This window comes from Mesoplodon bidens (genome assembly GCF_964165515.1).
Source record: "Mesoplodon bidens genome assembly, chromosome: 3".
NCBI classification, from domain to species: domain Eukaryota; kingdom Metazoa; phylum Chordata; class Mammalia; order Artiodactyla; family Ziphiidae; genus Mesoplodon; species Mesoplodon bidens.
Window position 1 is genome coordinate 123,320,375 of NC_138178.1, and position 17,305 is coordinate 123,337,679.

General features: G+C 39.1%; 1 protein-coding gene across 1 annotated transcript; it reads right to left on the bottom strand.

Moving 5' to 3' along the window:
• Window positions 1-1,839: 1,839 nt before the first annotated feature.
• Window positions 1,840-3,683, bottom strand: FSCB (fibrous sheath CABYR binding protein; the record flags this gene model as incomplete). Its single annotated transcript, XM_081228285.1, is given in 6 exon segments — window positions 1,840-2,666; window positions 2,668-2,764; window positions 3,156-3,167; window positions 3,170-3,614; window positions 3,618-3,626; window positions 3,630-3,683. Coding segments are annotated over 6 exon segments (1,434 nt in total). The 3' UTR covers window positions 1,840-1,849.
• Window positions 3,684-17,305: the final 13,622 nt, after the last annotated feature.

Consider the following 17,305-nt stretch of genomic DNA (forward strand, 5'->3'; position numbering starts at 1 on the left):
GTTATATCTTTGTATGGTGACAGATTGTAACTAGACTTACCGTGATGATCATTTTATAATGTATAGAAATATTGAATTATTATGTTGTATACCAAGAACTAACATAGTCTTGTAAGTCAGTTATATTTTCAAAGCCGCCCAACCAAACAAACACACAAACTGATTAGAAACAGAGATCAGATTTTTGGTTACCAGAGGCTGAATGTGGCATAAGGGGGAACTAGATAAAGATGGTCAAAACTACAGACTTCCAGTTATATGATAAGTACCAGGGACATGAAGTACAACATGATATAATTAACACTGCTGTATATTATTTATGGAAGTTGTTAAGAAAATAAATCCTGAGCTCTCATCACAAGGAAAAAATTTATTTTGTTTTTTAAAATGTTATATCTTTATGAGGTGATGGACGTTCACTAAACTTATTGTGGTAATCATTTCATGATGTATGTAAGTCAGATCATCATGCTATACACTTTAAACTTATACAGTGCTATATGTCAATTATAACTCAATAAAATTGGAAGGAAACAAAGATAAGTAGGAATATGCCCTCAAGGCCATCTCAGTGTATTTTTGTTTATGATTACACACCTTTATAAATACTTCATCCATAGTTATCTTCATGGAAATGAAGATTTTTACAAAGGAAATGTGTCCCTATCCAGACAGTGAAATGTAAAATGTTCAAGAAGATTGGAGTAGGGCTTCCCTGGTGGCGCAATGGTTGAGAGTCCGCCTGCCGATGCAGGGGACACAGGTTCGTGCCCTGGTCCGGGAAGATCCCACATGCTGTGGAGCGGCTAGGCCCGTGAGCCATGGCCGCTGAGCCTGAGCATCCAGAGCCTGTGCTCCACAACGGGAGAGGCCACAACAGTGAGAGGCCCACGTACCGAAAAAAAAAAAAAAAGATTGGAGTGAAAACAGGAAAAAAATTCTTTCCTCAGAAGGAATCAAATGGAAAGAGAATAAGAGATATGATGAATTATAATAAAGAGAAAGAAAACCCTCCATGACTTTAGATGTGTGACAGAAACTCAAGGAATTTAAAGTAGATGAGAGAACTGTAGAAAAGAATAAGTCTTTTCCACTACCAGCTACATGTAGAGAAAAAAACAAAATGGCTGTAGAGAATATTTTACCCTTGTCAACAGGGTTTAGTGTAGAAAGTATATTTTAATTATTTCAATTATAAACTTACTTCATTTCAAAATAGATATTTTAGGGCTTCCCTGGTGGCACAGTGGTTGAGAGTCAGCCTGCCGATGCAGGAGATGTGGGTTCGTGCCCTGGTCCGGGAAGATCCCACATGCCACAGAGCGGCTGGGCCCGTGAGCCATGGCCGCTGAGCCTGCGCGTCCGGAGCCTGTGCTCCGCAACGGGAGAGGCCACAACAGTGAGAGGCCCGCGTACCACAAAAAAAAAAAAAAAAAAAAAAAAAAAAAAAAAGATGTTTTATACACTTTAGATTTGAATAAAAATAGCACAGTAATTTTAAATCACTAGTTGTTATTGCTCATTTTCCAAACTGCAGTCCACATCCTAGGATTTCCTTTCACTTCCCTCTTCACAAAGCTACCCGCAAGCACCTACCCTTTTCTAAAGTATGTACTTCCCAGAGCTGCCTGTCTTGATTGCTAGCTTAGTTAAGACCTGACTACAGCTGAGGAGGAGGCCCCTATTCCAGTTCTATATGGATGACACCCTTTATTTTATTTTCTTCATTCTTGGTATCAGATGAATCTTTAGGAACTGTATCCTATTCTAAAGGCTCTTCAGATTTTGGCTTATCTTCCAAAACCCCTGATCCTAATTTTACCACCAGGACGTCCACTGCCTGGGGAGACTAATAAACCATAGACACATTCTCTACCAGAGCTTCATCTGCAGGTGTTTGCTCAGATGGTGGAAGCAGAACTTCAGCAGAGGTTTCTTTTACAGAGATTTGTGTAATAAAGGACTCTTCGGCTAGTGAAGAGTGTTTGTCAACAGAGAACATTTCCGAAGTAGTTTCTTCAGTTGATGGAAGCTGAAATTCAGCAGGGGCCTCCTCTGCTGGTAGAGGTTGAAGTTCAGCTGCAGCCTCTTCTGCAAGGGTCCTCTCAGCTGGTGGAGACTGAACTTTGGTGGAGGCCTCTTCTGCAGGGGTGTCCTCAGCTGGCAGAGACTGAACTTCTTCTGGGACCTCTTCTGCAGAGGTCTCCTCAGTGGGTGGAGACTGAATGTTGGCAGAGGACTTCTCTGCAGGGGCCTCCTCAGCTGGTAGAGACTGAAGCTCAGCAGGGGCCACCTCAGCTGGAGGAGACTCAACTTCAGCTTGGGCCTCTTCTGCAGGGGACTCCAGAGCTGGTGAAATTTGAAGTTCTGGGACCTCTTGTGTAGGAGCCTCTTCAGCTGCTGGAGGCTGAAATTCAGCAGAAACCTCTTCTGCAGTAACCTCCTCAGCTAGTGGAAGTTGCACTTCTGCAGAGCTCTCTTCTGCAGCAGGAGGCTGTACTTCAGCTGGAACATCTTTCCCATCTTCTAAAAGTACTGGAGCATCTTTTTTGGTTGGTGGAATAGATAAAGCTCTGTTAATACTTTGCTGCCTAATTTCTTTGTTGTTACTTGTTGTGGGTTGAAATTCAGGATGTTCAGTAACAAAAATCTTCCCTGAGGATTGCATTTCTGTGCACCTTCCTTTGACTTTGAAACGGATTACTTGGCCAGCCAATAACCACTATTTCTGATTCACTAAAGTTTGTCTGCTCTTCCTTGTCTACTTTCTCTTTTTTTTTCTTTTTTTTTAATGTTCTGTGAAGCTTGATTTTTTTTTAAATTTATCTATTTATTTATTTATTTTTGGCTGAGTTGGGTGGTTTTTTTTTGTTGCTGTGAGCGGAATTTCTCTAGTTGCGGCGAGTGGAGGCTACTCTTCGTTGCAGTGTGCGGGCCTCTCATTGCGGTGGCTTCTCCCATTGCTGAGCATGGGCTCTAGGCGTGCGGGCTTCAGTAGTTGTGGCACGTGGGCTCTAGAGCACAGACTCAGTAGTTGTGGCCCACAGGCTTAGCTGCTCCACGGCATGTGGGATCTTCCCGGACCAGGGCTCAAACCCATGTCCCCTGCATTGTCAGGCAGATTCCCAACCACTGCACCACCAGGGAAGCCCTACTTTTTCTTTTTAAGGAATGTTCATCATTGTCGAGTCTCCAGTACAACTGGTCTGCTGAGATCTGCCTGTTTTGAGTTGAACTGAGTGTCTGCTTGGTGGAATTTCTACTTCCTGAACACTCTCTGGAAATTCAGGGGCTGCTTCTCCAATAGCTTCTCCAATAGCTGGCTTTTCTTCAGGTACCACTGTTTCACAAACTGACTTGATTTCTTCTTTTTTCTCTTCTGCAGTAGTTTCTGTCTGCAGAGATTTATCAGTCATATCATGTACACGTTTTCTCTTTGTCCAAGTTTGCTGAAGTTGAGAAGATACTCTATGACATTCATAGTTGAATTTGCTTCCAGGAATATTACCAATACTAAGGGTACCTTTGGGGCCAGATGATTGTGGTATAGAGAAGTGTTTCTTTTTCTCTGTCACTTCAGTCTGCTGGGATTTATCTACCATTGGTTGGCTGGGTCATCTTCTCTTTCAAATTTCTTGCCTCCCTGCTGAGACAGGGTGATCAGATTCATCACTTTCTTCCATTTCTAAGACTGGTAGAATTCAAACTTATCAATCTTCAAGTAATTAATCATCAAGAATGACAAATTTACCAGATAGTTAAGCCTTTGCCTTCCTCATTAAGTGTTGTTCTATTGAGCTACCTCAGAAAAAAGTAATTCATAAATTATTGCATTCTGTACTACACTCTTGTTGGATCCCACCTCACTTAGTAAGCATCTTTCCTGTTTAGTCTCTGGTATGACTAAATATAACTTCTAGAAGTTTCCCTACGGGTCTATGACATCACTGCCAATTGTCCCTACAAGGTTCCGTCAATGGTATACCCGGAACTTTTTAACCCAGTAAACACTCATGGATGCTGGCCACAAGTGAGAGATCTACAGTGTGAAACAGCAAGTTGAAAAAAGCATTTGTCTAGCAGAGGAATATGAAGTAAACTCCAGTAATGCTGCTTTCTTGTAGTTGGAGTTGATGCTTTTGAACTTTCAGTTCTGTCTATTTCATCCTACTGTCAGAGACCGTTATAATGCTGAATTCAGAATTCTGCAGCCTATTTTCAATTGTTGGAGAAAACAACTGGTAACTGGTATGTGTGGCAGTGTTCTATCAATATATGTTTATATAATTTGATGGAAATTTAATATTGTTTGAAAAACTTGAGTTCTGAGGTCCATACCCATGTAAGTTCCTTTCTTATGTCCTTAGTATTCAGTAACCACAAAAGCCTACTATCAATGTATGCATATATATGGCATGTTTGCCTTCTCAAACAACTTGAGATATTTTAATTTTCAACTATTTCAGAAAATAGTTCCACCCAAAGTTTGTCAAATAAAATATTGAGTGTAAAGATATGTCAAGTGAAATAAAATGCATTTTTTTGATGCAGTCACTATATACTCTGCTGAATAACTACATGGGAATGAATTCCCCAGTGAAGATGAAAACTTTTAATTGAAGCTTAGAAAAGGAGGAATCCCAGTTAAGCAGACTGCAAATGGAATTATAATAGATTTAAAATATATAAAAAAAAACTTTAACATACATCACACAAAAATTTTACTAGAAAGATGGAGATTGGTCAAAAGATGTGCAAAAACATATTCCTTTAGTCTAAGGACAGTTAAAGAGAAAAATAGCCTTTAAAACTTGTAGTCACAAGAGACAATATAATAAACATACCTAAACAATTATTATGACTTCATTAACCTAGGAATATTTTTAAATTTCTTTATGCTTTATTGTTCCCATGAAATATAAAAGAGTCATTGAATAATTCCCTTTGTCTGACATGCATTAGTCATAATTGTAGTTAGGTAATCTCAGCCAAATAAATAAGCACTTTCCACATTCTTTGACCCAGCCCCTAAAGCATCTTCTATCTCTATGCAGGGATAGGTGAATATTTGTTGGATGTAATTGGAGGAATGTGATTAGAAACCATACTGCTTGTCCTACATCTCCACTTGCTCTGCTTTCATTTTTGTCTATTCTGCTCCACTATGTTTTATCTTTCTAAGATTTAATAAAGTGAAGTAAAACAATAGTCATTTTACAAAAGTATTGGCATAAATTTTCATCAGACCTGCTGTAGTTTGAAACCTAGGTTGTTTATCAACCACTTTGTGGTCTGGTGTTCCTCTCAATTGTATCTGTCAAACATTGCATGTGTATTTTGCAATCAAGTTTCTGACGTTATGTGGTATCTTCAAAGTGTATTATATGGTATCTTCAAAGTCTATTTTGAGCCAACTCATAAGAAGAAATAAATGTCAAACCAACATTGCCTTAATTGGGTTAATATAACATTGCATTTACTGGATTAATTTTGCTGCTTTAACTTAAATAAGATTTTGCCAACTTTTCCATAGACATAAACTCATTTTCCAATTCTTGCTATTTTTGTTTTCCCCTCCAAGAAATAAGAACTTGATCTTTCTTAATTACACACCAAACTATCAAAGTAAATAGCCTATTGCTACTAGCTTATTCATAGAGGCAAATTAGCATTCCTAAATAATCAATCAATTAAAAATTTACTTGATATCCCAAATAGAATTATGAGAGACTTCATAAAGCAATTTCTCATCATATTTTTTAAGATCCAGAAATGCTCCTTTTGTCCCACTAATCTAACCAACAATTACATTATTCAATCTATCTGATCAATTTTGGGTTAGGTGTTTTAACCTTTGTTTAGGAAACCTCACATGATTCAGCTCTCTCCCCTTTACTTGGTTCACATCTGTTGTGGGATCAATTGTGTATCCCCAAAAGATATGTTGAAGTCCTAACCTGCAGTACCTCTGAATGTAACCTTATTTGGAACAGGGTCTTTGTAAATGTAATCAGGGTAAGATGGTATCCTAAAAAGAGGAAACTTTGGGCACAAAAAGACACATAGGGAAGATGGAGTCTGAGATTACAGTTATGCTGCCACAAAGCAAGGAACACCTAGGACTACCAGAAGCTGAAAGAGGCAATGAAGGATCCTTCTTTAGAGGCTTTGGAGGGAGTATAACCCTGCTAATGCCTTGATCTGGGGGCTTTAAGCCTCTAGAACTAGTATACATTTCTGTTGTTGTAACCTAGTTTGTGGTACTTTCTTATGGCAGCCTGAGGAAAACAATGCAACATTTCAGAGCCCCATGTTTTTTACTCCCACCTGACATTCTGTAGTTCTGACTCTCTCAATCTCTAGGACTAGTTTCTTTATTTCTGACTCAGGTTTGGCATTTAGTTTCATACAATGTTTGACCTATTTCTACAATCATAAAACCAGAGGGATTTGCTGAAAGGCCTCTCTCTGATAACTTGCATTTAATTTTACCAAAAACAAATTTGCTGACTGGTACTTAATTTCATTTATAATTATAATTACTTTGAAAGCTATGATTTAGATAGCAGAGATATTTCAAATCAATGTAGACTAAATATCTAAACTGTGACCTATATTGCTTTGTTCTAAACTGACTAGATCAAATAAGATGAAGTCTGAAAAGTGTCCATTGGCTATGACAACTACAAGGTCATTGGTAATTTGAGTAAGAGCAATTTCATTGGAAGGGTGGGAAATCGAAGTGATAAAACACTAAAATTTCTGTGAATTATAAAGTTTAAAAATTAAATTGCAGTAAAAAAAGAAAAAAATAAGTGTAAAATATCACATAGACAAAGAGCTATACTTAATACACTAAAAGATTTTAGAAAATCAATATAAAAATAACGCAATAGAAAAAATTTTAAGAACATGTATAGAAAACATATAGAGGAAAAATAACTGACCAATAAATATATAAAAGAGATCCACTTTACTTCTAAAATTAAAATTAATATCAATGTAAAATTAGCAAAGATTATTTTAAAGGTAATCTCCCCTCCCTTAAAAAAAATGAGAGTATTATTAAATGGATGGTCTCCTATATTACTGACAGGAGTTTAAATTGATACAATCTTTATTCTGGAGAATTTGAAAGTAAATATCAAAAGTTCCTGACACATGCATACCATGTGCCAACAATTCTGCTTCCAAGAAATTTAATTTTTGGAAGTATTTATTCCCTCAAGAAATATTTACTGAACACCTATCTATTCCAGGGACAATTCCTACTTGTTAGGGAAACAACAGAACACAAAAAGACATTGTTTCCTGTCTTTATGACTCTCACAGTCTAGTGGGAGAAACTAAATAAATAAGTTAAAAATTTATGAAAATAATTTTAATTAGTGAAGAGGGAATATACTTTACCTAGAGTAATAGGACCAGAAGGGGTTTATAGTAGATAGCATCTAATTGAGAAAGTATCCAAAGGAGTAACAGTAGGAAGAAATGTCATGTTCTAGGAACTATAAGAAATCTGCTGTGGCAAGAAGAAAGGCAAAGCAAACAAAGGAAATCACTTAAGATATGTGCTTGAAGAAACAGATAGCAGCCTGATGGTGCACTGATTTAGAGACTCTATGAAGTATTGTTATTTTGAACATAACCATTGTAAATACTTATGAACCTAATATCAGAGCACCTAAATATAAAAAGCAAATATTAAGAGATTTGAAGGGATGAGTAGACAACAATACAATAATAGTAGGGAACTTGATTATATCACTTTCATTAATGGGCAGATAATCCAGATAGAAAATTAATAAGAAAACATTGGAGTTGAATTACACTTTTGAACAGATGGACCTAACAGACATATATAAACATTCCTTCCAACAGCAGCAAAATAAACATTCTCCTCAAGCATACTTGGAACATTCTCCAAGAGAGATCATATGTTATCTAATAAAACTAGTCTTTAAAAATTTATGAAAATTGAAATGATATCTAGCATCTTTCTAACCACAATGGTATGAAATTAGAAATCAAGTACAAGAAGATAACAGAAAAATTCACAAATATATGGAAGTTAAATATCATACTACTGAACAACCTATGGGTCAAAGAAGAAATCAAAAGGGAGATTAAGAATATCTTGAGACAAATAAAAATGGAAATACAACATACCAAAATTATGGGATGCAACAAAAGCAGTTCCAAGGAGGAAATATATAGCAATAAACACCTACATCAAAAAAGGAAGATCTCAAACAACCTAACTTTACACCTCAACAACTAGTAAAAGAATAATAAATATGAAGATAGCAGAAGAAAAAAATAAGAAAGATCAGAGCAGAAATAAAGACTAAAAAGACAATAGAAAAAATTAATGAAACTAAGATGATTTTTTTAAAAGATAAACAAAAGTGACAAACTTCTATTCTAGCTAGGCTGAGAAAAAAGAGAAGATTCAAATAAAATCTGAAATAAAAGAGGAGGTATTGGGGCCCCGGAGGAAGATGGCGGAAGAGTAAGACGCGGAGATCACCTTCCTCCCCACAGATACATCAGAAATTCATCTACACGTGGAACAACTCCTACAGAACACCTACTGAACGCTGAAAGAAGACCTCAGACCCCCCAAAAGGCAAGAAGCTCCCCACATACCTGGGTAGGGCAAAAGAAAAAAAGAATAAACAGAGACAATAGGATAGGGACGGGACCTGCACCAGTGGGAGGGAGCCGTGAAGGGGGGAAGGTTTCTACACACTACAAGCCCCTTCGCGGGCGGAGACGGCAGGTGGCGGAGGGGGAAAGCTTCGGAGTAGCGGAGGAGAGCACAGCAACAGGGGTGCGGAGGGCAAAGCGGAGAGATTCTGGCACAGAGGACCGGTGCCCTCAGGCACACACCAGCCCGAGAGGCTTGTCTGCTCGGCCGCCGTGGCGGGCGGGGCTGGGAGCTGAGGCTCGGGTATCGGGTTTCAGTCGGAGCGCAGTGAGAGGACTGGGGCTGGCGGCAGGAAGAGAGCCTGAAGGGGTTAGTGCACCACGGCTAGCCCGGAGGGAGTCCGGGGAAAGGGTCTGGAGCTGCTGAAGAGGCAAGAGACTTTTTTCCCTTTTGTTTCCTGGTGCGCGAGGAGAGGGCATTAAGAGGGCTGCTTGGGGAAGCGCCGGAGACAGGCACGAGCCGCGGGTAAGGCACGGACCTCGGAGACGGGCGTGGGCCGCCGCCGCCGCCGCCCGCCGCCGCGGCCCGCCGCCGCCGCCGCCGCCGCCGCCACCGCCGCCCGCCGCGGCCCGCCGCCGCCGCCGCTGCCGCCGCCGCCGCGGGGCCTGTGTGCGAGCGTGGGTCACTGTCCGCCCCGCCTTCCGGGGGGCCTGTGCACCCCGCCACTGCCGGGGTCCCCGAGACCCGGGGACGGCTTTCCCGGGAAAGCGCACGGAGCGCCACGGGCTGCTACAACGTCACGCCGGCCTCTGCCGCCGCAGGCCCGCCCCACACTGCGCGCCCCTCCCTCCCCTCTGCCTGAGTGAGCCAGAGCCCCCGAATCAGCGGCTCCTTTAAACCCGTCCTGTCTGAGCGAAGAACGGACGCCCTCCGGCGACCTACGCGCAGAGGCGGGGCCAGGTCCAAGGCTGAGACCCGGGAGCTGTGAGAGCAGAGGCAGGGAAATCTCTCTGTGCAGCCTCGGAGGCAGCGGATTAAAGCTCCACGGTCCATTTGATGTGCCCTGCGTCTGTGGAGTGCATGAATGGACAGCGAATCATCCCAAATTGAGGAAGTGGACTTTGAGGACAAGATTTAAGACTTTCCCCCCTTTTCCTCTTTTTACAACGAATTATTCCAAATTAAGGAGGTGGACTTAGAGAGCAAGATTTCAGACTTCTCGCCCTTTTCCTCTTTTTACAACGAATTATCCCAAATTGAGGAGGTGGACTTGGAGAGCAAGATTTTTGATTTTTACCCCTGCTCTCTTTTTGTGAATGTGTATGTGTAATCTTCTGTGTAAGATTCTCTCTGTATAGCTTTGCTTCCACCATATGTCCCAGGGTTCTATCGGTCCGGTTTTTTTTTTTTTTCAATAATTACTTTCTAATTTTAATAACGCTACTATATTTCATACTTTATTCTATTTTACTTTACCTGCTCTTTCTTTTTTTCCTACTCTCCCTTCCTCCCTCCCTCCCTCCGCTCCTCCTTTCCTTCTTTCTTTTCCTTTCCTCCCTCCCACCCTTCTTCTTTCCACTTTCCTTTTCTTTCCTTCCTCCCTCCCTCCTGTCTTTCTTCCTTTCCTTCCTCCCTCCCTCCCTCCTTTCTTTCCTTCTTTCTTTCCATCCTTCCTCCCTCCCTCCCTCCTTTCTTTCTTCCTTCCTTCCTTTCTTCCCTTCTTCCTTTCTTTCCCTCTCTCTTTCTTTCTTCTACTAATTCTTTCTTTCTACTTTTTCTCCCTGTTATTCTGAGCCGGGTGGATGAAAGGCTCTTGGTGCTGCAGCCAGGAGCCAGTGCTGTGCCTCTGAAGTGGGAGAGCCAACTTCAGGACACGGGTCCACAAGAGACCTCCCAGCTCCACATAATATCAAGCAGCGAAAATCTCCCAGAGATCTCCATCCCAACACCAGCACCCAGCTTCAGTCAACGACCAGCAAGCTACAGTGCGGGTCACCCTATGCCAAGCAACTAGCAAGGCAGGAACACAACCCCACCCATTAGCAGAGAGGCTACCTAAAAACGTAATAAGGCCATAGGCACCCCAAAACACACCACCAGACGTGGACCTGTCCACCAGAAAGACAAGATCGAGCCTCAACCACCAGAGCACAGGAATTAGTCCCCCCCACCAGGAAGCCTACACAACCTACTGAAACAACCTTAGCCACTGGGGTCAGACACCAAAAACAACGGGAACTACGAATCTGCAGCCGGCAAAAAGGAGACCCCAAACACAGTAACATAAGCAAAATGAGAAGGCAGAAAAACACACAGCAGGTGAAGGAGCAAGATAAACACCTACCAGACCTAACAAATGAAGAGGTAATAGGCAGTCTACCTGAAAAAGAATTCAGAATAATGATAGTAAAGCTGATCCAAGATTCTATTTCCAAGATCCATAATCTTGGAAATAGAATAGACAACATGCAAGAAACAGTTAACAAGGACCTAGAAGAACTAAAGATTAATCAAGCATCGATTAAAAACACAATAAATGAAATGAAAAATACTCTAGATGGGATCAATAGCAGAATAACTGAGGCAGAAGAACGGATAAGTGAGGTGGAAGATAAAATAGTGGACATAACTGATGCAGAGCAAAATAAAGAAAAAAGAATGAAAAGAACAGAGGACAGTCTCAGAGACCTCTGGGACAACATTAAACGCACCAACATTCGAATTATAGGGGTTCCAGAAGAAGAAGAGAAAAAGAAAGGGACTGAGAAAATATTTGAAGAGATTATAGTTGAAAACTTCCCCAATATGGGAAAGGAAATAGTTAATCAAGTCCAGGAGGCACAGAGGGTCCCATACAGAATAAATCCAAGGAGAAATACGCCAAGACACATATTAATCAAACTGTCAAAAATTAAACACAAAGAAATCATATTAAAAGCAGCAAGGCAAAAACAACAAATAACACACAAGGGAATCCCCATCAGGTTAACAGCTGATCTCTCAGCAGAAACCCTACAAGCCAGAAGGGAGTGGCAGGACATAATTAAAGTGATGAAGGAGAGAAACCTGCAACCTAGATTACTCTACCCAGCAAGGATCTCATTCAGATTTGATGGAGAAATTAAAACCTTTACAGACAAGCAAAAGCTGAGAGAGTTCAGCACCACCAAACCAGCTTTACAACAAATGCTAAAGGAACTTCTCTAGGCAAGAAACACAACAGAAGGAATATACCTACAATAACGAACCCAAAGCAATTAAGGAAATGGGAATAGGAACATACATATCAATAATTACCTTAAATGTAAATGGACTAAATGCTCCCACCAAAAGACACAGAGTGGCTGAATGGATACAAAAACAAGACCCATATATATGCTGTCTACAAGAGACCCACTTCAGACCTAGAGACACATACAGATTGAAAGTAAAGGGATGGAAAAAGATATTCCATGCAAATGGAAATCAAAAGAAAGCTGGAGTAGCAATTCTTATATCAGACAAAATAGACTTTAAAATAAAGACTATTAGAAGAGACAAGGAAGGACACTACATAATGATAAAGGGATCGATCCAAGAAGAAGATATAACAATTGTAAATATTTATGCACCCAACATAGGAGCACCTCAATACATAAGGCAAATACTAACAGCCATAAAAGGGGAAATCGACAGTAACACAATCATAGTAGGGGACTTTAACACCCCACTTTCACCAATGGACAGATCATCCAAAATGAAAATAAATAAGGAAACACAAGCTTTAAATGATACATTAAACGAGATGGACTTAGTTGATATTTATAGGACATTCCATCCAAAAACAACAGAATACACATTTTTCTCAAGTGCTCATGGAACATTCTCCAGGATAGATCATATCTTGGGTCACAAATCAAGCCTCGGTAATTTTAAGAAAATTGAAATTGTATCAAGTATCTTCTCCGACCACAATGCTATGAGACTAGACATCAATTACAGGAAAAGATGTGTAAAAAATACAAACACATGGAGGCTAAACAATACACTACTCAATAACGAAGTGATCACTGAAGAAATCAAAGAGGAAATTAAAAAATACCTAGAAACAAATGACAATGGAGACACGACGACCCAAAACCTATGGGACGCAGCAAAAGCAGTTCTAAGGGGGAAGTTTATAGCAATACAATCCCACCTTAAGAAACAGGAAGCATTTCGAGTAAACAACCTGACCCTGCACCTAAAGCAATTAGAGAAAGAAGAACAAAAATACCCCAAAGCTAGCAGAAGGAAAGAAATCATAAAGATCAGATCAGAAATAAATGAAAAAGAAATGAAGGAAACGATAGCAAAGATCAACCAATCTAAAAGCTGGTTCTTTGAGAAGATAAACAAAATTGACAAACCATTAGCCAGACTCATCAGGAAAAAAAAGGGAGAAGACTCAAATCAATAGAATTAGAAATGAAAAAGGAGAAGTAACAACTGACACTGCAGAAATACAAAAGATTATGAGAGATTACTATAAGCAACTCTATTCCAATAAAATGGACAACCTGGAAGAAATGGACACATTCTTAGAAATGCACAACCTGCCAAGACTGACTCAGGAAGAAATAGAAAATATGAATAGACCAATCACAAGCACTGAAATTGAAACTGTGATTAAAAATCTTCCATCAAACAAAAGCCCAGGACCAGATGGCTTCACAGGTGAATTCTATCAAACATTTAGAGAAGAGCTAACACCTATCCTTCTCAAACTCTTCCAAAATATAGCAGAGGGAGGAACACTCCCAAACTCATTCTACGAGGCCGACATCACCTTGATACCAAAACCAGGCAAGGATGTCACAAAGAAAGAAAACTACAGGCCAATATCACTCATGAACATAGATGCAAAAATCCTCAACAAAATACTAGCAAACAGAATCCAACAGCACATTAAAAGGATCATACACCATGATCAAGTGGGGTTTATCCCAGGAATGCAAGGATTCTTCAATATACGCAAATCAATCCATGTAATACACCATATTAACAAGTTGAAGGAGAAAAACCATATGATCATCTCAATAGATGCAGAGAAAGCTTTCGACAAAATTCAACACCCATTTATGATAAAAACCCTGCAGAAAGTAGGTATAGAGGGATCTTTCCTCAACATAATAAAGGCCATATATGACAAACCCACAGCCAACATTGTCCTCAATGGTGAAAAACTGAAACCATTTCCACTAAGATCAGGAACAAGACAAGGCTGCCCACTCTCACCACTCTTATTCAACCTAGTTTTGGAAGTTTTAGCCACAGCAATCAGAGAAGAAAAGGAAATAAAAGGAATCCAAATTGGAAAAGAAGAAGTAAAGCTGTCACTGTTTGCAGATGACATGATACTATACATAGAGAATCCTAAAGATGCTACCGAAAAACTACTAGATCTAATCAATGAATTTGGTAAAGTAGCAGGATATAAAATTAATGTACAGAAATCTCTGGCATTCCTGTACACTAATGATGAAAAATCTGAAAATGAAATCAAGAAAACACTCCCATTTACCATCGCAACAAAAAGAATAAAATATCTAGGAATAAACCTACCTAAGGAGACAAAAGACCTGTATGCAGAAAACTATAAGACACTGATGAAAGAAATTAAAGATGATACAAATAGATGGAGAGATATACCATGCTCCTGGATTGGAAGAATCAATATTGTGAAAATGACTCTACTACCCAAAGCAATCTACAGATTCAATGCAATCCCTATCAAACTACCAATGGCATTTTTCACAGAACTAGAACAAAAAATTTCAAAATTTGTTTGGAAAAACAAAAGGCCCCGAATAGCTAAAGCAATCTTGAGAACGAAAAACGGAGCTGGAGGAATCAGGCTCCCTGACTTCAGACTATACTACAAAGCTACAGTAATTAAGACAGTCTGGTACTGGCATAAAAACAGAAAGATAGATCAGTGGATCAGGATAGAAAGCCCAGAGATAAACCCACGCACATATGGCCAACTTATCTTTGATAAAGGAGGCAGGAATGTACAGTGGAGAAAGGACAGCCTCTTCAATAAGTGGTGCTGGGAAAACTGGACAGGGACATGTAAAAGTTTGAGATTAGATCATTCCCTAACACCATACACAAAAATAAGCTCAAAATGGATTAAAGACTTAAATGTAAGGCCAGAAACTATCAAACTCTTAGAGGAAAACATAGGTAGAACACTCTATGACATAAATCACAGCAAGATCCTTTTGGACCCACCTCCTAGAGAAATGGAAATAAAAACAAAGATAAACAAATGGGACCTAATGAAACTCCAAAGCTTTTGCACAGCAAAGGAAACCATAAAGAAGACCAAAAGACAACCCTCAGAATGGGAGAAAATATTTGCAAATGAAGCAACTGACAAAGGATTAATCTCCAAAATTTATAAACAGCTCATGCAGCTCAATAGCAAAAAAACAGACAACCCAATCCAAAAATGGGCAGAAGACTTAAATAGGCATTTCTCCAAAGATGATATACAGACTGCCAACAAACACATGAAAGAATGCTCAACATCATTAATCATTAGAGAAATGCAAATCAAAACTACAATGAGATATCATCTCACACCAGTCAGAATGGCCATCATCAAGAAATCTAGAAACAATAAATGCTGGAGAGGGTGTGGAGAAAAGGGAACACTCTTGCACTGCTGGTGGGAATGTGAATTGGTACAGCCACTATGGAGAACGGTATGGAGGTTCCTTAAAAAACTAAAAATAGAACTACCATATGACCCAGCAATCCCACTACTGGGCATATACCCTGAGAAAACCATAATTCCAAAAGAGACATGTACCAAAATGTTCATTGCAGCTCTATTCACAATAGCCCGGAGCTGGAAACAACCTAAGTGTCCATCATCGGATGAATGGATAAAGAAGATGTGGCACATATATACAATGGAATATTACTCAGCCATAAAAAGAAACGAAACTGAGCTATTTGTAATGAGGTGGATAGACCTAGAGTCTGTCATACAGAGTGAAGTTAGTCAGAAAGAGAAAGACAAATACCGTATGCTAACACATATATACGGAATTTAAAAAAAAAATGTCATGAAGAACCTAGGGGCAAAACGGGAATAAAGACACAGACCTACTTGAGAATTGACTTGAGGATATGGGGAGGGGGAAGGGTAAGCTGTGACAAAGCAAAAGAGAGGCATGGACATATATACACTACCAAACGTAAGGTAGATAGATAGTGGGAAGCAGCCGCAGAGCACAGGGAGATCAGCTCGGTGCTTTGTGACCGCCTGGAGGGGTGGGATGGGGAGGGTGGGAGGGAGGGAGATGCATGAGGAGGGATGTGGGAACAGATGTATATGTATGACTGATTCACTTTGTTATAAAGCAGAAACTAATTAAAAAAAAATGTAAAAAAAAAAATAAAAAAATAAAAAAATAAAAAGTTCTTGGTGAAAATGAAAAAAAAAAAAAGAGGAGGTATTACAACTTATACATAGAAATACTAAGGATCATAAGAGACTACTATAAATAATTTTACACCAACAAATTGGATAACTTAGAAGAAATGACTAGATTACTAGAAAAATAAAACCTACCAGGACTGTATCATGAAGAAATAGAAAATCTGAACAGATAAGGAGATTAAACCAATAATTAAAAACCTCCAAACAGAGAAAAGCACAGAACTAGATGGCTTCACTGGTGAATTCTATCAAACATTTAAAGGGGAATTAATATCAATTCTCTCAAAGTCTTCCAAAAAATTTAAGACAGGAGAACAATTCCAAGTTTATTTTTATGAGGCCAGTATAACCCTATCACTAAAGCTTGTCAAGGCCCCTACAGGAAATGAAAATTACAGGCCAATATCCCTGATGAACATACAAGCAAAAATTCTTAACAAAATATTAGCAAACTGAATTCAACAGCATGTGTAAAGGATAATACACCATGATCAAATGGCATTCATCTCTGGAATCCAAGGATGGTTCAACACATGCAAATGAAGAAATGTGATACAGCACACTAACAAAATGAAGGATAAAGATGCAGAAAAGCATTTAAAAACAACAACAAAAAACTATAACAAAACATATTTCCATGAAAAAAGCACTCAACAAATTACGTATAGATGAAAAATACCTCAACATTATAAAGGCCATATATGAAGCTAATAATATACTCAACAGTAAAAAGCTAAAGTTGTTGTTCTAATACCAGGAAAAAGACAAGGATGCTCACTCTCACCACTTCTATTCAACATAGTACTGGAAGTACTAGCCAAAGCAATTAAACAAGAAAAAGAAATAAACAGCATTCAAATTGGAAAAGAGGAAATAAAACTGTCTCTGTTTGCAGATGACATATTTTATATATAAAACCCTAAAGATGCCACCAAAAAAATCCTGTTAAAACTAATTTAAAAATTCAGGAAAGTTTCAGAATGAAGAAAAATCAACATACAAAAATCAGTTGCATTCTTATACAATAACTATTAGAAAGTGAAATTAAGAAGATAATCCCTTTTTATAATTGCATCAACAATAATATACTTAGGAATAAATTTAACCAAAGAGGTGAAAGATCTGTACACTGAAAACTATAAGGAGTTGATGAAAGAAACTTAAGAAGAAACAAATAAATG